Source organism: Macaca thibetana, chromosome 6, assembly GCF_024542745.1.
Source record: "Macaca thibetana thibetana isolate TM-01 chromosome 6, ASM2454274v1, whole genome shotgun sequence".
NCBI lineage: Eukaryota > Metazoa > Chordata > Mammalia > Primates > Cercopithecidae > Macaca > Macaca thibetana.
The window spans coordinates 26,864,541-26,888,069 of NC_065583.1; the positions used below are offsets into that span (position 1 = coordinate 26,864,541).

At 45.6% G+C, this 23,529-nt stretch overlaps 1 protein-coding gene across 8 annotated transcripts in view; it reads right to left on the reverse strand.

The window, feature by feature from the left end:
* The window catches only part of LARP1 (La ribonucleoprotein 1, translational regulator), a 140,730-nt gene that overhangs the window by 5,737 nt on the left and 111,464 nt on the right, over window positions 1–23,529 (reverse strand). For 4 of the 8 annotated variants that reach the window (XM_050793910.1, XM_050793906.1, XM_050793903.1 and 1 more), the window contains exons 2-18: window positions 22,101–22,162; window positions 21,777–21,842; window positions 19,474–19,648; window positions 18,537–18,665; window positions 18,260–18,460; window positions 17,998–18,160; window positions 16,948–17,092; window positions 12,389–12,563; window positions 12,106–12,275; window positions 9,739–10,131; window positions 8,729–8,852; window positions 8,397–8,602; window positions 7,830–7,936; window positions 6,144–6,295; window positions 3,253–3,397; window positions 518–627; window positions 237–364 (exon numbers count right to left, since the gene is read on the reverse strand). In XM_050793910.1, coding sequence (XP_050649867.1) covers window positions 237–364; window positions 518–627; window positions 3,253–3,397; window positions 6,144–6,295; window positions 7,830–7,936; window positions 8,397–8,602; window positions 8,729–8,852; window positions 9,739–10,131; window positions 12,106–12,275; window positions 12,389–12,563; window positions 16,948–17,092; window positions 17,998–18,160; window positions 18,260–18,460; window positions 18,537–18,665; window positions 19,474–19,597 — 2,472 coding nt within the window. In that variant the 5' untranslated portion in view covers window positions 19,598–19,648; window positions 21,777–21,842; window positions 22,101–22,162. The remainder of the gene's footprint in view (window positions 1–236; window positions 365–517; window positions 628–3,252; window positions 3,398–6,143; window positions 6,296–7,829; window positions 7,937–8,396; window positions 8,603–8,728; window positions 8,853–9,738; window positions 10,132–12,105; window positions 12,276–12,388; window positions 12,564–16,947; window positions 17,093–17,997; window positions 18,161–18,259; window positions 18,461–18,536; window positions 18,666–19,473; window positions 19,649–21,776; window positions 21,843–22,100; window positions 22,163–23,529) is intronic. The other 4 variants (XM_050793911.1, XM_050793905.1, XM_050793908.1 and 1 more) reach the window with 3 other exon arrangements.

Sequence of the window (23,529 nt, forward strand, 5' to 3'; positions counted from 1 at the left end):
AGCATTATGATGGTACCACAGAAGGGGAAAGCAGGAGCAACCATACAACTATCTCCAACTAGCCTTCATTGGCCACTCTCCATTTTAAAGGTGAAAAAAACTAAAGCCCAAATTGTGGGAAGCAGGGAGAGGGGTTCCTCGGCTAGGGGCACAGCTGGACCAGAATCCAAGTATCCTGATTCCTGGTCCAGTTTTCTTTCCAGGACAAGTAGGGTGAGAGAAAGAGTTTCACTTACATCTACTCGGAAGTCTTCAAGACGTCGGAATTTGCCGAGGTATTCTTGCAGTTTGGGGTCAATGTCCAAATTTTTGGCTTTGGAATATTTCAAGAAGGCCCAGAACTTCTCCAGCCCATACAGTTGGCCTGTAGGGAGAGGTACATAAAAGCTGAGCTGCTGAGGATAAAGACGCTCAGAGGAGAGGGAGGTGTTGTGTAAACACAGAAAGATCCAGGTAGAACTGGGGAAGAGGAGGCCTACACGACCAAGCCTTACTCAGATCCAACTCTGGCTCTTACCAGCTTCATAGTCCTTCATCGTTTCCTCCTGAAAATCCTTGAATATGTCCAGCCGGAACTTCTTTTCCAGGCCATAACTGTAGTATCGAAAAAGGCACTCCAAACCATATCTGTAGAACACAAGCCAGTGAAATCAGGGCACAGTTTCTTCATCTGTAAAATGGGAAATGTGCCTGTATAACAGACGAACTATGAAACAGTTTAAACAATGTGTTATTTCTGTATTGAAAAAACAGCATATACACTTTAAGAATGCTAGTCTAAGTAGGTCCAGCATAAAATGTTCAGAGCTTTCCTGGGGTCAACGAACACAGCCCCCTGCCACTGACATTTGTTTACTCCTATTCTTTTACGAAATGTCTGTGGTTGCTTTCTGCTACAGTAACAGAGTGAACGGAGTTGAGTAGTTACGACAAAGACCTTATGGCCAACAAAGCCTAAAGTATTTACTGACTCTTTCCAGAAGAAGTTGGCCAATCTCTGGTATAAGAACTCTGCAAAGCCATTTAACCATGCCAATTAGTAGGTCTGTTCATTTATCTGACTCAGAAATTTCACTTCAAGGAACACATGCAGCCAGGCACAGTGGCTCACGTCTATAATCCCAGCACTTTGGGAGGCCGAGGCACTCAGATCACTTGAGGACCGGAGTTCGAGACCAGCCTGGCCAACATGGTGAAACCCCATCTCTACTAAAATACAAAAATTAGCAGGTGTGGTGGAGGGTGCCTGTAATCTCAGCTACTAGGGAGGCTGAGGCAGAAGAATCGCTTGAATCCGGGAGGCGGAGGTTGCAGTGAGCCAAGATTGTGCCACTGTACTCCAGCCTGGGCGACAGAGCGAGACTCGTCTCCAAAAAAAAGATACATGCCAAGGAAATGGCCAAAACTGCAGACTTAGATCTTTTGTTTTTTTGAGACAAAGTATTGCTCGGTCACCCAGGCTGGAGTGCAGTGGCACGATCTTGACTCACTGCAACCTCTGCCTCCCGGGTTCAAGCCATTCTCCTGGCTCAGCTTTCCATGTAGCTGGGACTACAGGCATGTGCCACCACACCCAGCTGATTTTTGTATTTTTAGTAGAGTCGGGGCTTCACCATGTTGGCCAGGCTGGTCCCAAACTCCTGACCTCGAGTGATCCGCCTGCGTCGCCCTACCAAAGTGCTGGGATTAAAGGTGTGAGCCACCGCACCCAGCCCAGATTTAGATCTTAACAGATGTACAAAACTGTTTACAGCAGCATTATTAAGCAAAATACAAATGTCAACGAAGAGAGATGCAAGAAAAATCATAGTAAATCTACACAATAGGGTAATAAAAGCTATTAGAAATTAATAGTATAAATGTATACTTAAGGATACTGAAGAATGCTTACAATATATTATCAAATGGAAAAGACATGTTTGAGCATGTTAGACGTAGAATGATCCCGTGAGTCCATTTTTGTAAACAAACAGGTATATTATACAACTACACATGCATACAAAGTCTGGAAGAGCACAAACTTTACAGGGTGAGCTAAACACATTAAATATGCCAAGAAGAAACTAGGAAGCTTAATGGCAGAATAACACTTGCTGTCTCTGGAATGATGGATGTTTTCATCAGCTTTCCAAACTTGTCTTTTTTCAAGTAGTTTACAGACAGCACATTTTACATTGAAAATCAGGGAAGGGGTGGGGGCATGGGGAGGTCTTTTTTTTTTTTTTTTTTTTAATTTAACAGATACAGGGTCTTGCTATGGCAGAATGACCACTTGAGCCCAGGCTGGGCTCAAGTGATCCTTCTGCCTTGGCCTCCCAAAGCGCAGGGATTATAGGCGTGAGCCACCCAGCCAGGAAAAAAGGACTCTTTTTTTTTTTTTGAGACGGAGTCTTGCTCTGTCACCCAGGCTGGAGTGCAGTGGCCGGATCTCAGCTCACTGCAAGCTCCGCCTCCCGGGTTCACGCCATTCTCCTGCCTCAGCCTCCCGAGTAGCTGGGACTATAGGCGCCTGCCACCTCGCCCGGCTAAGTTTTTGTATTTTTAGTAGAGACGGGGTTTCACTGTGTTAGCCAGGATGGTCTCGATCTCCCGACCTCGTGATCCGCCCGTCTCGGCCTCCCAAAGTGCTGGGATTACAGGCTTGAGCCACCGCGCCCGGCCGAAAAAAGGACTCTTAAGATTTTTTTAATAGCAAAATATTGGAAACAACCTAAGTATCTATTAATAGCAGACTGACTAAATAAATCATGGTACATCCATATAGTATAAGACCATGTTACAGCCTATAAAAAAAGAACAAGAAAAGTTAATTATGTACAGATATAGAATGATCTCCAAAATATAGTATTAAACAAAAACAAATGCAAGGTGCAGAAAATATTATAACATAGGCCAGCTTTTATGTAAACAAAAGGAGTGGTAGTGGCATGGAAGATTACACAGATACCTACTTACTTACACAGGGTCCTTTATAAAGGACCCACAAGATTCTAATACTGGTTGCCTGTGGGGAAAGACACCAGATGGGTGGGCGACAGGGATGAGATGACTCTTCATTACATAACCTTTTAAACTGTTTGAAATTTGAACCATGTGAATATACTGCTCATTTAAAAACAAACTTTTCATCAAGTACATGAATGAAAATACACATGCAAGGAATTTCCAACTACAGTTCTGGAAGCAGACCAACTAGGGATCCCATACCATCCCTAAGCACCAGCCAAAGTCCCCCACCCCAAACCTGCTCACCTGTAGCCTTCTTTGGCGTCCTCCAGAGCCAGCTGCTTGAACTCCTCATACATCTTTTTGTTGAAGTGATCTCGGAGGAAGAAGGACCAGAAGCGGAAGAGTGTGTTCATCTCCTGAGACTGGCCAATGCCCAAGCGTTTCCGCTCTGATGGGAAAGGAGGAAAGACATGTCTCAGGTTCAGGCTGTCCTTGCTTCAGGGACAAAGGATTCTGGAACTTAAGACTTGGTCCTTTCTCTTGTACCTCCAAATTCCCTCACTCATCATCTGCCACTCAGTCATTCAGCAGATGTTTATTGAGCACTAACCACTCTGCAACAGGCCCTGATGCTGGGAGCTGGGCCTGTACTTTTCCAGAAGCAGGTGGCAGCAGCTTCTGAACCAGGCTGGCAGTCTAGCTCTTCACCTCAACTGGTACTGCTTTCAAGTGCCATCGAGACAAGACAAGGCATGAACAAATTGTCTGGAAATTCTAACAAACTGTATTTGGCTCATTACCAATATTTACCTAAAGAGTCCTACAATATTCACAAGTACATAACAGTAATATCAAAAAATACACAACACCAAAAGCACGAGCAACAAAACAGAAAATAAGTATCATTAAAATGAAAAATTTTTGTGCATCAAAAAAGTGAAAAGATAACCCATAGAATCAGAGAAAATATTTGCAAATTATGTATCTGATAAAGGAATTCCTACAACTTAATAATTAGGAAAACAATCCAGTTAAAAAAGGATCTTGGCTGGGCAAGGTTGCTCACGTCTGTAATTCCAGCACTTTGTGAGGCTGAGGAGGGAGGACTGCGTAAGGCCAGGAGTTCAAGACCACCGTGGTCAACATAGTGAGACCGCTGTCTCTACAGAAAACTTTCAGTAATTAGATAGGTATGGTAGCACATGCCTGTAGTCCCAGCTACTCAGGAGGCTGAGGCAGGAGGATTGCTTGAGTCCAGTAATTCGAGACTGCAGTGAACTATAATTGAGTCACTGCATTCCAGCCTGGGTGACAGAGCAAAATCCTGTCTCAAAAATAAATATTAATAAAAGTAAATAAAAATAGACAAACAATAACAAGTGTTGGAAGGATGTGAAAAACCAGAAGCCTCACATACTGCTTTTAGAAATATAAAATGAAAATTTTATGTTTCAATATAAAAATTTATATTTCAATATAAAATTCCAAAATTTCCACTTTGGAAAACAGTGTTTAATTTTGTCAAAGGGTTAAACATGGTTACCCCATGACCCAGAAATAATACTCTTTCATCCAAAATAAAGGAGAAGCTATGTCTACGGGAAACCCGTATGTGAATATGCCCAGTAGCATTATTCACAACAGACAAAAAGTAGAAACAACCCAAATGCCAAACAACTGATGAATGGATACACAAAATGTGATACATCCATATGATGGAATACAATTTGGCAATAAAAAGAATAAAGTACTGCTGCATGCTATGACATGAACCTTGCTGTGTATTTGTCAGTATACCAAATATACTAAGGGGAAGAAGCCAGTAACAAAGGACTACATACAGTATAATTTATGTGAAGTGTCCAGAATAGGCAAATCCTTAGAGGCAGAAAGTAGATTAGTAGTTTCATAGGACTGGTAGGATTTTGGGGGTGGGGAGTAGTTTGCATGTATAATGAGTATGAGTGGTAAGGGACATAGCATTTTGGGGGGTAATGAAAATGTTCTAAAATTGATTCTGGTGATGGGCACACAACTATATGAATATACTTAGAGCTATTACATTGCATACTTTAGGTATGTTGCATCATATGTAAATTATATCACAATAAAGCTGTTATTACACACAAAGTAGGAAAGAGAGAAGTGAAGTGGATGAATCAAGAATTTAGCAGCCATGTTTTGTTGAATGAAAGGAGATGAATGAGTACTAACTACAGGTGACAAGATAGGTTGGCTGTAAAGATGCACAAAACCAATCAGAATGCTAAAAGAGGGGGGACAGACAAGAGCATCTAGACAGGCTCTTTCCTTACACTATCATCTGCAGGGGGGATCAGCAAACTACTTCTGTAAAGGGACAGAGAACAAATATTTCAGGCTTTATAGATGACATATAGTCTCTGTCACAAATCTTTTTTTCTTACAACCCCTTAAAAATGTAGAAACTGTCCTTAGCTCCAAAGCCATATGAAAACAGACTACTGGCTGGATTTGACTCACAAACTACAATTTGGCAACCTTTGTTCTAGAGAGCATATGCCACCTCTTACATACCCGTTTGTGATGGACAGTGGACTAGACCTGACAATGGCTGAGTCAGTAGTCTTGTCAGAGATACAGAAATACTTAATTGACAGTTTTTTTTGTTTGTTTTTTTTTTTTTTGAGACGGAGTCTCGCTCTGTCGCCCAGGCTGGAGTGCTGTGGCCGGGTCTCAGCTCACTGCAAGCTCCGCCTCCCAGGTTCCCGCCATTCTCCTGCCTCAGCCTCCCGAGTAGCTGGGACTACAGGCGCCCGCCACCTCGCCCGGCTAGTTTTTTGTATTTTTTTAGTAGAGACGGGGTTTCACTGTGTTAGCCAGGATGGTCTCGATCTCCTGACCTCGTGATCCGCCCGTCTCGGCCTCCCAAAGTGCTGGGATTACAGGCTTGAGCCACCGCGCCCGGCCGACAGTTTTAATAATAGAGGAAGATCAAGGAACACAAATGTTGTGAGTGCCATATTCCCCTAGCTTCCTACAGCTTAAAACTACCTGGCCCAAGTCTAACTTCAGTCCTTCTCGCTATAATGTCACATCTTTTTTTGCTCTGAAGTCAGAGAAAAAAGTCACCTATCCCCATATCCCCCAACCCTTACACTCTGGGTCTAAATAAGGGGCCCAGAGGATCGTCCCCTGCCCCCCTCACTTCTTACCATTAAGGCAGCGCCTACGATACTTATGGTAGACGTGTTGTGTGAAGCCATTTTCCTTGAGCAGTTCATGGGAAGGATGTTGGAACTTGGGCAATGACTGAGGGGTACAGCCATAGCTGCCAACTGTAGGCGTCCCTTCTGAGGGGCTGGAGCTACAGAAACCACAAAAAATACTGTCACCAGGTACCCCACAGCAGCCCCACCATAAGGTTAGGAGGGGTCCCTCTGATTCGTTCTGTCAGCCAAGATCCACCCTCTCACAGAGTATCAAACAAGGAGGCCCAGTTACAGGTCTTTAACTTATATCCATGGGACTGATTAACTCTGCATTAACTCTCAGAGGGTTTTACAGAGGATACTGAGGCTTACAGAGATTAGGAGACTCATCCAGGGTCATAAGACTATTTAATGGCAGAAACGTGTCCAATGATAAAACTTGAGCTTTTAACCATTTATTAACTTTTGAGCATTTAACCTTCCTTAATGAGCCATCACGGGTCAACCCATCTATAGTGAAGTCTTGAACAACATGGGTTTGAAATGCATGGATCCACTTATACGCAGATTTCTTCCACCTTTGCCACTCTTGAGACAGCAAGACCAACCCCTCCTTCTCAGCCTGCTCAACGTGAAGACCACGAGGATGAAGACCTTTATGATGATTCCACTTCCACTTACTGAACAGTAAACATTTTCTCCTATGACTTTAACTTTTATTTTAGGTTCAGAGGTATGTGTGTACGTTTGTTACGTAGGTAAATTGCACCCACTCTCCTCCCTCTCCCCACCCCCAAGTAGGCCCCAGTGTCTGTTGTTCCCTTGTGGTTTTCTTAGTAACATTTTTTCTTCAGTTTATTGTAAGAATACAGTATGTAATACGTATAATATGCAAAACATGTGCTAATTCACTATATGTTATTGGTAAGGCTTCTGGTTAACAGCAGGCTTTTGGAGAGTGAAAAGTTATACACGGATTTTCAACTGTGTGCGGGGTGGGCACCCCAGGCCCTTCGTTGTTCAAAGATCAATTGTTATTTTCTTCAAAAGCATGCCTATTTGCAGTCTGTGCCATCTTTGCAGGGAGTAGACAGCATAGGTAGGTGGCTCTCAAAGCTTGCTTTGGGAAACAGGAAACACATACTGGGGCCATCTTACTGAAATAAATAAATAAAGAGCATGGGTCCTACCCCAAGAAGCAGGGTCAGTAGATATAGGTTGGGGCCAATAAATATATATTTTTTTAATTTTTAAAACTTTTCAGGTAGCCTCCCAAGACACAGCAGGCTCAGAGAGACTCCCAGAAATCTGTTTATTCAACTACCTGGCTATCCTTCCTCAGACAGAAAGTAGACATCCAGGCTTGGAAACCAATTTAGAGAGATTTTCTCTCTGCATGTATGAAAATATGGTCTCATGTGACTGCCACACCACTTCTTTAGGAAAAAAGCCTCCACCTCATTCCCAGGTCCTGGGCTGAGCTTTCCACCTCGTTCCCAGGTCCTGGGCTGAGCTTTCCACCTCGTTCCCAGGTCCTAGGCTGAGCTTTCCACACCACTGCTTTTTTGAAAATCTCTTAAATGAGGGTCCCTTTAATTTTCAGACCAATCTTCTTGGTCCAGTCAATTTCATGCTTGTCCACCCATCCCACAGGCAGCCTGATCACTCTTCCCCCACTGCCCCAGGTACCTGATGGAAGCAGTACGGGGCCTGTGCTCACGGGAATCCATCACCCAGCCCACATGGCTCTCCAAGGGTGGGTTTGAACTGTGTCTTGTCTTTCTTTTTCGAGGCATCTGCAAAGGTTAGCCCAGGGTTTGTTACTATTTGCACTCCTACAACTCTGAGGAGCATCAAGCACTTGTAGGACTAAGATGGGCATGATCTCTCACATTTTACAATAGCATTTTCATATTCATTCTCTTATAATGTTCACAGTGGTGAGCTAGGAACTGGTATGCCTATTTCAAACAGGTGAAGAAATCAAGGTTTGGGAATGAAGTGATTTGCCCAAGGACTCATACCTGGTCAATCCTCCTTAGGCCTTTCTACATGGGGCCACCACTCCCACACCCAGTATATTTTGCAGATGTGGCCACCTAATCCTAGGCTTGGCAAGCCCACCAGCCTCAGAACAGAGAGTAGGTAAAGGATTTGGCACTTCCTTGGCTCAGACAAGGCAAAGGAGAGAAGCAAAGCACTGGAATGCAATCAAGAAGGCCCAAGACTCTGAACAGCCTGACAGAAATGCCTCACCTTGGCATCCAGTGTCCGTCCTTCTTTCACTACTGGGTAAAACCGTGATGTCTGGCTTGAGTCTTTGAGCTGTGGTGTCCGGGGAGTACGGGGGGTCCTGGTGTTGCGGTAGTTTGGTGACTCTGGGACAGTGGTTGGTAGAGAGCGGGCGATGGTGGAGGGCTCAGGAGCACCAAACAACTTGTTGGCCAGGGCATCCGTGGGAACTGCAGTGGCACAGAGAGGAGTCAGGAAGCAAGGAAAGGCCTGTAGCATCCACCCCTGGATAGCCCCTAGTCCAAGGGCTCCAGACCCTCTCACCCATGTCAGGATCTCAGGTGTCTGCTTCTCACCTTGCTGGAACCGAGGTGGCCCAGGAGGAACTTCCTGATTGGGATCCACAGGGGGCTCAGGGGTCAGTGTGTCAAACTGCTCCCGGCTGATCATATTGACTTTTTTGAAGTTCTCGACTTCTTGCTGCAGAGGTTATGAGATGGGTGGGGAAAGATGTAAGTAAGGAAGCTGTTCCAGCCTGTTTAAGGAATCAAGACTGGCAGGAAGTTGGAGAGGGCAGCTCCCACATTGACATACATGGAATTCTGGTCCCCAGGCTCTCAGCTGCCCAGTCACCATTCCTCACTCCAGGTACCTTGGTACAAGTGTGCTAGCCCAGAAAAAGACAGTACTTGCCCTGCCCTCCCTGTAGTAAGACTGAGGTCAGGCTTACAGGAGTTCCACAGGAACTCACTACAGACTCTCCCTTGAAAGCTCCAGTGTTTCCCCATCTCTCTTTCTGCTACTGCCTTATCACACAGTGGCTGGGCAACTCTCCTTCCTCCTTACTTCCAGTAAACGCACTGCTACTTGTTACACGGGCTCACCCTAGGACAACCTACCACCAAACATACCTACTCTGTAAAATCCTACAACAAAGATGTTTTGACTGTTTCCAGGCAGCAGCAATTTTTCAAAAGACCTGTCCATTTTCCATACTCAACACAAGCTTCTTAAAAGGCTTCTAAATTTTTAGACGCCTAAATATTTAAGACTAGAAATAACAATCTAACCCTTTATTCTATTCCCCACAAAAGTGTCTAGCCAACTTTCATAATATTAACTATGGATCCACAGGTAGGATAATAATCACCCCTGCCTCACCTGAAGAGTTTGCAGTGTTTAAACATCACCCCTCACTCCTAATGCCCACGCTAGATACCAGTCATCATCCCCTTCCCATATATAAAAATTCTGAGACTCTGAATTATAAAGACCTGCCTCAAGTTGCACAGCTAATCAATCTTCCTCTTCTCTGTACACTACAGGCACCCCAGGCTCCACACTCACTGCTATGTCCAAGCCTCACCTTGATCTGGGAATACTCAGGTTCAAACTTCTCAGCCCACAGGTCCTGCTCATAGTAGAAGAGGCCATCATTAATGACCTTGGCCAGCTCGGCGCTCATCTTAGCACGTGAGGTGTGGTTGCCTGTGCGGTCCCCCCCTGGGTGCCGGCGCATGTAATGTGGTGTCTGGGTGACAATGAGGATCTTGTTGACATCCCTGTCATCAATCTCATAGTCCGATTCCTCATCAGACCAGGCGGTGAAGGTGTTCTTCCGCCCATCCATCTGCTCCATCTCCTCGTCAAACAGAAAATCCAGTTCCTCTTGCTCATCCTGATCCTTGGACATCAGCTGCTGGGAGGGCAGCTGCTGAGGCAGAGAAGTCAGGTGGGCAAATCTGGGCTCCTCTGACTTCTAAAATAGGACAGACGAAGGGGAAAAGGAATCACCGGAGGTCCTTGGCCCAGATTCTGTAGCTATTCCATGAGAGGGAGGCTCCAGCCCCTCGGCATGAGACTGTTCAAGACCCGGTAACACCAGCAGGTCACAAATGTCATCCTGGGAGTCAGCTTTATGACTATGATAAAGGATGTCTCATAGAAGTCCAGGTTCCTCCACTCACAGTTCATATCACAGTCATGCACAAACAACTAGATGATGAATTCTCTATAGGCAGGAACTGTGCTCTCATTTACCTTTATATCCTACATAGCACCTAGCCTAGGAGTGGACACACAGTAGTTCATGGGGTTGATTCATCCTTTCATCCATCTACTCAAAATCTCACAATGAACTGAAAGCTCCATGATCCACAGTTGCCTTGCTTTCCATTATATACTCAGTAGCTAGATGGGGATCTGGTAATAGCAGATGTTCAATTATATAATAAATGAGGGAATACCCATTAGTCCTAAGCTTTGTATGAAAAATCTAAAAGCAGAATAATAAGACAAGGTCCCTGTTACTTAGGGAGCTCAGTGGGAGAAGGTCAACCAAACAGCCAAGTGCATTGTGGTATGGTAAAGGCTATAAGCAGGTTTGTGGAAGCACACAGTGAAAGGAGCTTAGTCAACTGTGACTAAGAATGGTTAGGGAAGGCCTCCTTCAAGAAGTGACTACCACAGGATGAACATAAGTAAGCCAGATGAAGATAGGGACAGAGTATGCTAGGCAGAAAGAACACCATTGTTCCAAAGGCAAGAAAAAACAAGGTGCCTTTAGCAAAGAGAAACTATTTGTTTTGATAGACTGAATATGAGATGCTGAGAGAGAAGCATTTGTCTAAACTCACAGTATTTATTCAAAAGTAGATTCCCTGCTGCGCCAAGGGCTTCCTACAAAAAATCTAAACCTATCTTTTTTTAAGGTTTAAGATAGACCAGGTCGGAGTAGTGGCTCTAATTCTGGAATGGGAACTAAGTCTGACCCCTGTTTCAAAGAAAACTTTGTAGGCCTGGACTTTGTAAGACCCTTATCTACTTACTACCTTTCTCCTCATGTCTCTGGCTGGATCTCCAACACTTTTTAAGGGCTGAAGCCGCAACTGTGGGGAATTCTGTGTATGAACAGGCAGGCGAGAGAAAGGAGATGAGAGGTAGTCACTGTGGGAAAATAGATAAGGGAGTATAGAATTTCATAGACCCAAAGTTCAAGGTCAATTCTGAAGTCTCCTCACAAGCCCCAGGCCAGAGGTCTCTAAAGTGTGTGAGGATGAGCAGGTATGTGGAGAAAAATTCAGCACTTAAAAAGGAAGTAGTAATTCGAGTTAGAGATTGTAATACTTCTTTAACAGTGAACTTCATCTGTTTATGTATATAAACTATTTCTAGAATATTCTACCCTCTCCTTCCTTTCATCTGAAGATGGGGAAACTGAAGCCCTGAGGTATAAAACAGGCTTCCCAAGCTCACCTTGCCATTAGTGCAGCAGACCTGTGTAGACTAACTCCATATTTGGGCTATGCATCTGCTCCCTCTCCCTTCCTTCTTCTGAGGACCTAAGGGGCTTACATATGTGACAGTGGGGAAATACTCAGGGAAAAGACACTGAAAATGTAGCCCCAGAAATTTAGATGGAGCAAAAAGAAGAGCCAAGAATCAAGAAGCCTGAAACATCGCTGCCAGATGCTGCATGATCCCTTATGAAAAATGTCACTGAGGAACTCACACAGTAGGGTGCCTTAAAGGATGGTTCCCTACAGGAAATGGAAACAGGCCAAATCAACCTTTCTGCAGCCACTACTGGTAACTTCAGCTCACACTATGATCCTGAACTACTGAGATTTCCTGCTGGCCCCTCAGAGCTAGAGTGCTGTGCCCATGTGTTATCCCCTTCAAGCACCCTAGCTCAGAGTGCTAAAACCAAGGCAAAGGACAAGGCCTCACCCACCTTGGGCCGTGCTGGGGACGGCCGAGGCCTCTTCTTCACTTCAATCCAGTTCTCGGAATCCAGGTCAGGCAGGCTGGCAGACAAGCCCTTGGGTAGTGTCTTTAGGTTGCTGACCTCCTCTGTTTTGGTTGGCACTGGGGTGACTGCACGAGGAGAGCCAGGTGCTGACTCTAAAGGGTGGAAAGGTGAAGTCCTCATCCCTCCAGTCCTCCTCCTTTTGCCAGCCCTGAGGAGGACTGTTGCCCAGAGGACAAGTGCAATCCTCATGCCAGCAGGTACCTACCTGTCTCCTTTTGGTAGTGCTGACGGGGGACAAATTCAGGGCAGTTGAGAAGCTGGGAGAAATCAGTCTGTGAATAATCCACTATTGGGGGACCAGGAAGAGGCCACTTTTCTGGTTCTTCCCTCCTACGAACTTTCTCGTCAACGATCTCCACCACCTTGCTGTCTTTTAGGGCCTGCAGGGGAGGAGGAACAAGGGATTAAGAAGAAAATCTCGGACAGAAAGATCCTGGAAATGGTGGACAACTGGGTTCCCCTGAGCTTGGTATAAGAAAATTTGCACCATCTTCCACGACTGGTAGATATGTGAGATGTTCAAACTTGTAGGAGGTACCAGCATAAAAAATACACCTGCCCTTTTACTCTTTGAGCCTGCAATCCTACTTCCAGTAATCTACCCTAGAGAACACTTGCACAAACAGGCAGCAGTATGTATAATATTTGCACAAAAAGCCATTCACAGTAACACTAGAGTAGGAAAATAACTGGAAAATACCTAACTTGCCATCCCATAGGCAATTTAAATATTTACAGTATATGCATTTGATGGAACACTTCTCAGACATTAAAAAACTTTACAGGTCGGGCACGGTGGCTCACATCTATAATCCTGCACTTTGGGAGGCCGAGGTGGGCGGATCACAAGGTCAAGAGATAGAGAACATCCTGGCCAACATGATGAAACCTCATCTCTACTAAAAATACAAAAATTAGCTGGGTGTGGTGGCATGCGCCTATAGTCCCAGCTATTCGAGAGGTTGAGGCAGGAGAATCGCTTGAACCCAGGAGGAGGTTGCAGTGAGTCAAGATGGCGCCACTGCATTCCAGCCTAGGCGACAGAGCAAGATTCTGCCTCAAAAAAAAAAAAAAGCCAACCAACTTTACACGTGCTGAGGTGGATAAACTCACAAAATACTAATCAAAAAAGCAGGCTAGGCCGGGCGCGGTGGCTCAAGCCTGTAATCCCAGCACTTTGGGAGGCCGAGATGGGCGGATCACGAGGTCAGGAGATCGAGCCCATACTGGCGAACACAGTGAAACCCCGTCTCTACTAAAAAATTACAAAAAACTAGCCGGGTGAGGTGGTGGGTGCCTGTAGTCCCAGCTACTCGGGAGGCTGAGGCAGGAGAATGGCGTAAACCTGGGAGGCGGAGCTTGCAGTGAGCTGAGATCCGGCCACTGCACTCCAGCCTGGGCGACCGAGCGAGACTCCGTCTCAAAAAAAAAAAAGCAGGCTAGGTACAGTGGCTCACACCTATAACCCCAACATTTTGGGAGGTCAAGGTGGGAACATCGCTTGAGCAAAGGAGTTCAAGACCAGCCTGAGCAAAATAGCGAGACTCCATCACTACAAATAGTAAAAAAAAAATTAGCTGGGCATAGTGGCTGGCACATGTCTGTGGTCCCAGCTACTTGGAAGCCTGGGTGGTTGAGGCTGCAGCGAGCTTTGATCACACCACTGTACTAACTCCAGCCTGGGCAAAAGAGCAAGACCCAGTCTCAAAAAAACAACCAAAACACCCATCTATACGAGCAGCAGTTGAAAAAACCATGGAGCATTCCACACAATGGTGAACTATGCAACTGTACACAGGAATGAGGAATATCTTTCTATTAGATACTGCTACTTTGCAGTTAGCGCCCAGATATACTAAGTGAAGACAAAAAAGAATTGAAGAAATGCATGTGTTGTATATTTCCATTTACCTAAGAAAGAAGGAGGATACAAATACATATAGAAGCATTTGCTTTTTTCTTAAATGGAAAGGTTCTAAAAAGTTTGTCTATAAGAAAAGAAAGGGTGTATATGACAGAAATTTTTTTTTTTTTTTTTTGAGACAGAGTTTTGCTCTGTCACCCAGGCTGGAGTGCAGTGGCGCGATCTTGGCTCAATGCAAGCCCTGCCTCCCAGGTTCACACCATTCTCCTGCCTCAGCCTCCAGAGTAGCTGGGACTACAGGTGCCCGCCACCTCACCCGGCTAGTTTTTTGTATTTTTTTAGTAGAGACGGGGTTTCACTGTGTTCGCCAGGATGGTCTCGATCTCCTGACCTTGTGATCCACCCACCTCGGCCTCCCAAAGTGCTGGGATTACCGAAGTGAGCCACCGCGCCTGGCCTGACAGAATTTAAGTCAGACTTCTATGACTATACCATGCGGAAACTCTAGAACCATGTAAATGTTTTACACAAATGTAAAACAACTTAGAAAATTATAGGGGTAGGGAGAAAACAATCTCTAAAACTTGGGAGCAAAATAAAACGAATATATATAAATTTAAATGTGTAACCACACAAAGATTCTTTCAAATGACTTGAAGATACAGTTATTTGACTGTATAAGTGGAAAAACTGTTTTCAGTGGTAGTGGAGGTACTGTAAGAATAATGTCGAGGTTGGCACAATGGCTCACGCCTGTAATCCCAACACTTTGGAAGCCGAAGTGAGAGGATGGCTTAAGCCCAGGAATTTGAGACCAGCTTGGGTAACAACACAGCAAGACTCCATCTCTACAAAAAATTTAAAAATTAGCCACGCATGGTGGCGTGCACCTGTAATCCCAGCTATTCAGGAGGCTGAGGCAAGAGGATTGCCTGATTTCAGGCAGTTGAGGCTGCAGTAAGCCATGATCACACCACTGCAATCCAGCCTGTGAGAGCAAGACCCTATATCTCTTTTAAAAAGGGGGAAAAAAAAAAAGACCACAAAAAAGACTGTAGACATACTGTGAAATAAAACAAAATGAGTAATTATGTTGATATCATTAGGAATTAATATTATGGGCATGGGATAAAGGAGTAGGTAAAATAAAACACCCACAAGGTTAAGTAAAGACCCTTTAATAGAAAATACCAGAATAGGTCGGGCGCGGTAGCTCCCACCTGTAATCCCAGCACTTTGGGAGGCCGAGGTGGGTGGATCACCGGAGGTCAGTAGTTCGACACCTGGCCAACATGGTGAAACCCCATCTCTACGAGAAATACAAAATAACCTGGGCGTGGTGGTGCATGCCTGTAATACCAGCTACTTGGAAGGCTGAGGCAGGAGAATTGCTTAAACCCGGGAGGTGGAGGTTGCAGTGAGCTGAGACTGTGCCACTGCACTCCAGCCTGGGCAACAACAGTGAAACTCTGTCTCAAAAGAAAGAAAGAAAGAAAGAAAATACCAGAATAACCCCATAATGTATTTTATCTCACCAAAAAAACAAAAAAATCATCTAGAAAGAATGACCAACCAAGTAGCAACAAAGCACCCCTATAACCCAGACTGGTATCTAAATAGCATTTCTCAAAACAAAGGAACTAGAGTTCCTTTTAAAAGTGGCCAATTCCACATCTGGGGCAGGAAATGCAGAGGGTCCCACTGACCAAAGATGGGACAATTTGATCCAATCCATTAACTGTAATGGACCGAAATAAATATGGCTAACAAAGGGAGGAAGATCAAACATTAATCTGCCCTTCCTGTACAAACTATACCTCTTGGTAACTGAACAGTTGAGGCAAAGTTACTTCTTGAAGAGGTATCCCACCTAATAAATGAAGACCGATTGATATAATCAGTATGTTGTCATTTTGCAATCCTAAAGGCACTGCTGGCAGCTTATATCACAAGAGACAATCACATGAAATGTTATGTGCCAACTGAGAGAAAATACATCATTATGATAAAGTGTTCTTGACAAGGAGGGCAAAAAACTTCAAAATGTGAATCTCATCAGGCCTCTAGATCACCAATTTACAAAAAACTTGGAGTACAGATGAACATGTTAAAATGACACCCCTGTGCCCTGTGGAAAATTCTACAGGATGTATAACTTAGTCTATTCAAATAATAAACAGCAAAGAAAAAGAAAAATAGAGGCACGAGACTTAGTAAGACAATAATACACAGGTCTTGTTTGTTTTTTGTAGAGACGGGGTCCTGCTATGTTACCCAGGCTGATGTTGAACTCCTGGGCTCACATGACCCTCCCCTTGGCCTCCCCAAGTGCTGGCATTATTAGGTGTGAGCCACTGCACCCAGCCTATAGGTCTTATTTGGATTCTGATTCTCACAAACTATATATAAAACATATATATATATATATATACACACACAGCCAATTGGGGTGAATCGGAACTGACTAAATATTTGATGATATTAAGGAACTGTTAATATTTTTAGGTATAATGATATATCGTGGCTATTTTCTTTTAACAAGTCTATCTTTTAGAAATCTATACTGAAATATTTGTAAACAAAATGCCAGGTTTTCTAGGATTTTCTTTAATGTAGTATGTGAGAATAAACAGATGAGGGTACAGATGGAATAAGATTAGCCATAAACTGATACTTGCTGAAGCTGATGATGGGCTCATTATACTACTGTACTTTTGTAAGTGTCTGACATTTTCCATAATGAGCGAGAGAGAAAGGAAGGAGGGAGAGGAGGAGACTAGCCAAGCCTTGAGACTTCATCAGATCATGACTCTTCCAGGGCTTTCTGCCTTGGCCCAAACTCCAGCTCCCTAAGGACCTTTCTTTCCCCCTGCATCCCAGCTCCAGGGAGGAAGACATACCGCAAAGATGAGTGAAATGTCAGTGGTAAGGGCCTGCACTCGGTGGAAGGAAGCAATAAGGGTGATGGGTAGGAAACCATCAGCATCCATTTTCCTTCGCAGGAAGAAGTCTCGCTCTAAATTGTCCACGCTGAAGTAGTATTCACTAAGTGGAGGGAAGAAGTAGTTATCACCGAGGGATTGCTGCATCAGTTTTATGAGCATGCCTTCCTTCTTATGCTACACATCCCAGCAATCTCACACAGCCTCTGACCTAGCCCATCGCTATCTTATATACCAACAGTATTGAGGGCCGAAAAGAAATGATGTGATCCCCTCATGGCACCCTACCTTGCTTGGGTCAAATCACTCCCTCTGCCCTAAGCCCCTTGGCATGCCTGTCAAACTCCTCATCCTCCTTTAAATTCCAGTCCAAATATTGTTGGTCACTTTCCCTTCTGCTCCTAAAACACTTACAAACACTCTATTACAACCATTTATTTTCTTATATGACTTCCTTACTGGACTGAGAGACAATATATCGGAGTGGTTAAGAACAAAAGGACAGAAAAGGATTTAAATCTGTGCTTTGTTACTTACTAGCTGTGAGATTCTGTGCAAATTACTGGGCCAGTATGCTTGTCTATAAATTGGGGCTAAAAGACTCAGCTCACAGGAATTCAACAGATAAGAATTGCAGGACTAAGACAATGCCTCTAAAACACTTAACGTTGAGGCTGGCCGACAGTAAGGATCCAATAAATGTTCATTAGTATTCTGTCAATGTTGTCATTACAAATGGAAGCACAGAAGGGGGTAGATTCTAAATATTTTCCTTCCTTTTGTAATGGTGTAGTTTCTAATTTTCTTAAGGTAAATGTTGTACTACTTCTGTAATAAACAATGAGAATGTGGTTATCACTTCTGTAATAAACAATGAGAAAAGCTATCTTTTCAGCCTGAGGCTGAAACTGCTGCTAAGCACCAGAAGGGCCTGCCCAGCTACTACACTCTAGCAACCCCTAACCTCTCACTTATTCCTCCAGGGTAAGAAGGCTTCCGCGCACTCACATCTGGCGCTTGATGTAGTCTTTGAGCAGTTCCTGATCCACGCTGTAAAGCTCGGTGCTGCTGACATTGTCAAAGTAGTAGGTGATGTTGTTCATGTACTTGGGCATACGAGGTCCCTCCACACCATCAAACTTTCGGTAGCCAAACTGGTAGTCAAAATGGGCTATGGGGGAAATGGGTGCCATGAGGGAGAGGAGATTCCTGCCCACCACCCCCGCTGCACACCCTTGGACATCCCGGAGCCCAAAGGGGCCTCACGTACTTCGAGTGCCACCCCGGCCGCGTCCCCGGCCGCGACCACGCCCCCGTCCACGGCCACGGAAGGAAGCCCGCGCCCCACCAGCCCCATCACTCTTCACACTCGATGTCTCATCCTGGTCGTGCCAGGCAGGCTCCGGTTTGATCTCTGGTTGCCAGGCTGGGGTGGGGGGGGCCACGGGCACGTAGGTGGCAGACTCAGACCCTATGGGGAGAGGGGTACCAGGTCAGGCCTGAGGGTGTCTCCCAAGCCCAGGCCCTCCATAGTGGGTAGTGCATACCTTTGATATCTCCGCGATTGGCAGGTATGTGTCTAGGTTCCGGCGGGCGAGTGGGGCGTGAAACCAGTTTCTCTCTGGGTACTTCGGGCTTCATGTCTATTTGTAACGGAACCCACTTGTGTTTGTTTCCTGGGAGACAGCATGGGCACATGAGAAAGGCTTGAGGGAGAGGCCACTCCTAGCCAGCTCTACCTACTCCTCCTCTTCTGCCCTGTACTTGGGCCCAAATCACAATCTGGTTACCTTGGGCAGATCCCTTTCCCACACATTAGCCCTCTTTTTCATCTCTAAAATAAGCTGGTCAGTGGCCCTCAGTGTGTTAGAGACTCCTCGTTAACTCCTACGATCAGTGTCTCCATGGCCACAGAATCCCCTTCAGGAGTCAGACACATGGCAGCCCAGAATGAAGACCATGCTTTCCAGACTCCCTATAGACAGGTGCCAAAACACTGCCTGTGAGAGTTAAGCTGAAGTAACCAACTCCAGGTTGAGTCCCTAAAAGGAAAGGGGCCATCCTTCCCTCTTCATTTCCTCCTAGCTAGAAGGAGAAGGAAATAGGAAGCCATCAGTGATCATATGAAGAGCCAGTGTACCACAGCAAGCTGAAGGGATTCAGGAGTTGCCATACCAGGCCTGGCATATTTACAGCAAGCTGTTACATCAAAGAAGGTTTTATCTTGTTTAAACCATGGTTACTCTAGATCAGCATTAGAGAAGCCAAATTTTCAGCAGGTTTTTTGAAAACTCTTGTGTTTGAGAGGAGGGACTGATTAATGACAGATGGTTGAAGACTGCTGTCTCACCAGCCTACATCCATCAGTTCCCCTCTGACTTTTCAGAGGGGGTACCTAAAACTCCTCCAGCAGTCCCCTGGAGTCCTAACATTTCACAGTTCTACCCTGCCACTTTCTCCCAAGATCTGCTCCCAGTCACTCACCTTTCTTCTTCTGTCCGCCTCGCTGGCAATCCTCATCTCCATTCTTTTCCTCCCCTGATTCGTCCGATTTGGTTTTTGGACTATCCTTACTATCACTCCCTTCTCCTTTCTCCTGTTCCTTCATGTCCTTCTTGGGTGGCAGTTTACGGGCAGGCTGAGGCTTGTGGGACTGTGGCTACAGCAGAAAGTAAAGTAACAGGGAGGTGAGTGTAAGTGCCTCGTGGTATAGGAGGGAAGGCACTCCCTGTCATAGAAAGGCAGGCAGGAGCCACAGCATGCAATGGCAGGCTGGACAGGATGTATTCTAAGGTCATTTTCACACCTGAGATGGTTTCACTGGGAAGCATGGTCAAATAGGCCAGAAGGTGGAAAGGCAACTTATCTCTCCAGCTTCCAAGTCTAAGTGACAGAGACAACCTTCAGGACAGCAGTGCTGAGGCTCACGGGGGCAAAATTATTCCCTGCAATAGGGCCATGTTGTCTAGGTCGTCTGTGGGAAGGAAGAGATGCCCTCTGGCCTATGAACAACAACTCTGTCTGTGAAGTAAAAGCGGCCACAGCCAGTGAGTAAAGACTCTAAGCCATTGGCCCAGAACAAAAGTGCTGGGAAGAAGAGAACTGACTAGGAGTCCTCTCTTTGCTAGGGCCCAAGAGAATTTTATAAGCTTCCCCAAGACATGTGGTCTGGAGGTCGGTGCTTGGCCTAATGACCACTCTCCTACTTCACTCAGAAAACCCAAGCGTAGTGATGGAGAACACAGGCTGGGGAATAATACAACACACCTGACTTCCAATCCCCACTTGGCCATCAAGGGCTAGTAATTAACCTCTGCAAGTCTCAGCAGCTTCATCTGTAAAATGGGAATTATAAAAGGACCTATCTCAGAGTCACTGTGAGGGTTAGATGAGATGACGAACAGGCAATTCAGGTGACCCTTGAATAAAATGGCTTTGAACTGTGTGGGTCCACTTATATCCAGGACTTTAAAAAAACAAATACAGATCAAAAATACAGTATTAGCAGGATGTGAAACCTGTATACACAGAAGGCCAACTTTTCATATATGTAGGACTTGAGTATGCAAAGATTTTGGTATACACAGGGGTCCCGGAACCAACACCTGCCACCAGCCCCGCCATGTATAACAAAGGAAAACTGTACTTGGCAGTCTCTGACACAAAGCAAAGGTTCAAATGATGCCAGTTCTTAGCTATTTCAATGTTGCTCAGATTGTATTAACCACTCCATTTAGAAAACTGAGAGGCTGGCGGAATGGGCACTGTGGCTTACGCCTGTAATCCCAGCACTTTGGGAAGCCGAGGCGGGCAGATCACCTGAGGTCAGGAGTTCAAGACCAGCCTAGCCAACATGGTGAAACCCGTCTCTAAAAAATACAAAAATTAGTCAGGCATGACAGTAGGTGCCTGTAATCCCAGCTACTCAGGAGGCTGAGGCGAGAGAATCACTTGAACCTGGGAGGCGGAGGTTGCAGTGAGCTAAGATCACACCATTGCACTCAAGCCTGGTGACTGAGCGAGACTCCATCTCAAAAAAAAAGAAAAGAAAACTGAGAGGCCAGGAGGCACAGTGGCTTATACCTGTAATCCTAGCACTTTGGGAGGCTGAGGCAGGCAGATCACTTGAGGTGAGGAGTTCAATACCAGCCTGGCCAACATGGTGAAACCTTATCTCTGCTAAAAATACAAAACTAGGCCGGGCGCGGTGGCTCAAGCCTGTAATCCCAGCACTTTGGGAGGCCGAGACGGGCGGATCACGAGGTCAGGAGATCGAGACCATCCTGGCTAACACGGTGAAACCCCGTCTCTACTAAAAAATACAAAAAAAAAACTAGCCGGGCGAGGTGGCGGGTGCCTGTAGTCCCAGCTACTCGGGAGGCTGAGGCAGGAGAATGGCGTGAACCCGGGAGGCGGAGCTTGCAGTGAGCCGAGATCTGGCCATTGCACTCCAGCCTGGGTGACACAGCAAGACTCCGTCTCAAAAAAAAAAAAACAAAACAAAACAAAACAAAACAAAACTAGCCAGTCGTGGTGGTGAGTGCCTGTAATCACAGCTACTTGGGAGGCTGGGGCAGGAGAATTACTTGAACCCAGGAGGTGGAAGTTACAGTGAGCTGAGATTGTGCCACTGCACTCCAACCTGGGCAAAAAGAGTGACACTCTGTCGGGGGAAAAAAAAAAGAAAACTGAGAAAGGTTAGAGCTAAGGCTCTCTGGAAGCTTGATGAGCTAAATGTGTGTATGTCAACAGAGTTCAAACCTGCCTATCCTTCCACAAAGACTCACCTGAACACTCTTGTGGGCTATCTCTCCAGGTGTGGGCCAGTTGATTGCATCTCCAAAGTCACCAACCTGCAGGGAACATACACTATGAGGGCCCCAGGAGTGACCCTGCCTTTGCTATTCAGCCCCCAACCCAAGCTTCACCAAGAGATCAGAGGCCACATCAGTCTGTTCACCAGGACCACTCACAATGGATACCCAGAAGGAGCTCCCCTGGAATTCACAGACAATCCAGAACTTGTTGGCAGTCCAGGAGCATTCACTAGAACAGGAAAGAGGCCACCACCTCCAGAAAGTCCCCTTGGGTTGCCCACTCTGATTCCTTACCTTGCTGCCTTTGCGCTGTTTAGGAACAGCTGCCCTCACCACTTTGGCTGGAGCAGAGTGTTCTATGGGAACAAGAAGGGAGAGTTAGTAATGCAAAGCCCATGTGATGGGGCTACTGCCAGCTCCTCACCCTCATCACCGTCCCCACTCCACCAAGCAACCTGCAAGTTTCCAAAGGAGAAAGACACAGTAGAGAGGGGAAAGACATATGCTCAAACACCAGTAACAATTTTACCAGCCCATTTCTAAAGAAGTCATAGAAAGCAAGATCATGCAAAGAGCCAGGAGCCAGCAGCCAGCAGCCAAAACCCCAGGAGTCCAGCCTCAGGTGGGAGGCCCTTAGAGAGAATAGTTCTTTAACAGAAGTTGAGGCCTGGAGAAAGAAGTCCATGTCACCAGAGTCAGCACTATAATTCAGGGTTCCTGAATCATGGCAGATGTCTGAAAGATCATTTGTGGCCCTAATATTCTAGAAGTCTGATGTGAGCAGACCAGGACTAGTGATCATTGGGAAGGCAAAGTAAAAACCCTAAGTGAGCCATCAAGAAATCTAGGGACCACACCAGGCCAGCTACTCAGGAATGATTTTGTCTTCTCAGTTTCCAACGAAAAAGTGGACTCCCACTTGACTCAACAGTCCTACCTCTAAGAATTTATCCTAATGATACAAATTAGACAAGAGTTATGTACAGAGATGTCCTACTAAAATATTATCTATAACTGCAAAAAATGGAAAACAACCTACATACCCCAAAATAGGGGACTGACTAAAGTTCATCCATTTTTAGAAGAGTCATTAAAAAGACAATGATCTCTAATATAAAAAAGACGGACACAACAAATGAAAAGTTTGTTTGTGGCCAGGCGCGGTGGCTCATGCCTGTAATCCCAGCACTTTGGGGGGCCAAAGCAGGTGGATCACCTGAGGTCAGGAGTTTGAGACCAGCCTGGCCAACATGGCGAAGCCCCGTCTCTACTCTATTAAAAATACAAAAAATTAGCTGGGCGTGGTGTTGGGCACCTGTAATCCCAGCTACTTGGGAGGCTGAGGCAGGAGAATCACTTGAACCCAGGAGGCGGGGGTTGCAGTGAGCCGAGATCACACCATTGCACTCCAGCCTGGGTGACGGAGCAAGACTCTGTCTCCAAAAAAAAAAAAAAGTGTTTGTTTTGAGACAGAGTCTCGCTGTGTCGCCCAGCCTGGAGTGCAGTGGTGCCATCTTGGCTCAGTACAACCCCCACCTCCCAGGTTCAAGCGATTCTCCTGTCTCAGCCTCCCAAGTAGCTGGGACTACAAGTGCACGCCACCATGCCCGGTTCATTTTTGTATTTTTAGTAGAGATGGGTTTCACCATGTTGGCCAGGCCAGTCTCAAATGCCTGACCTCAAGTAACCTGCCTGCCTCAGCCTCCCAAAGTGCTGGAATTAT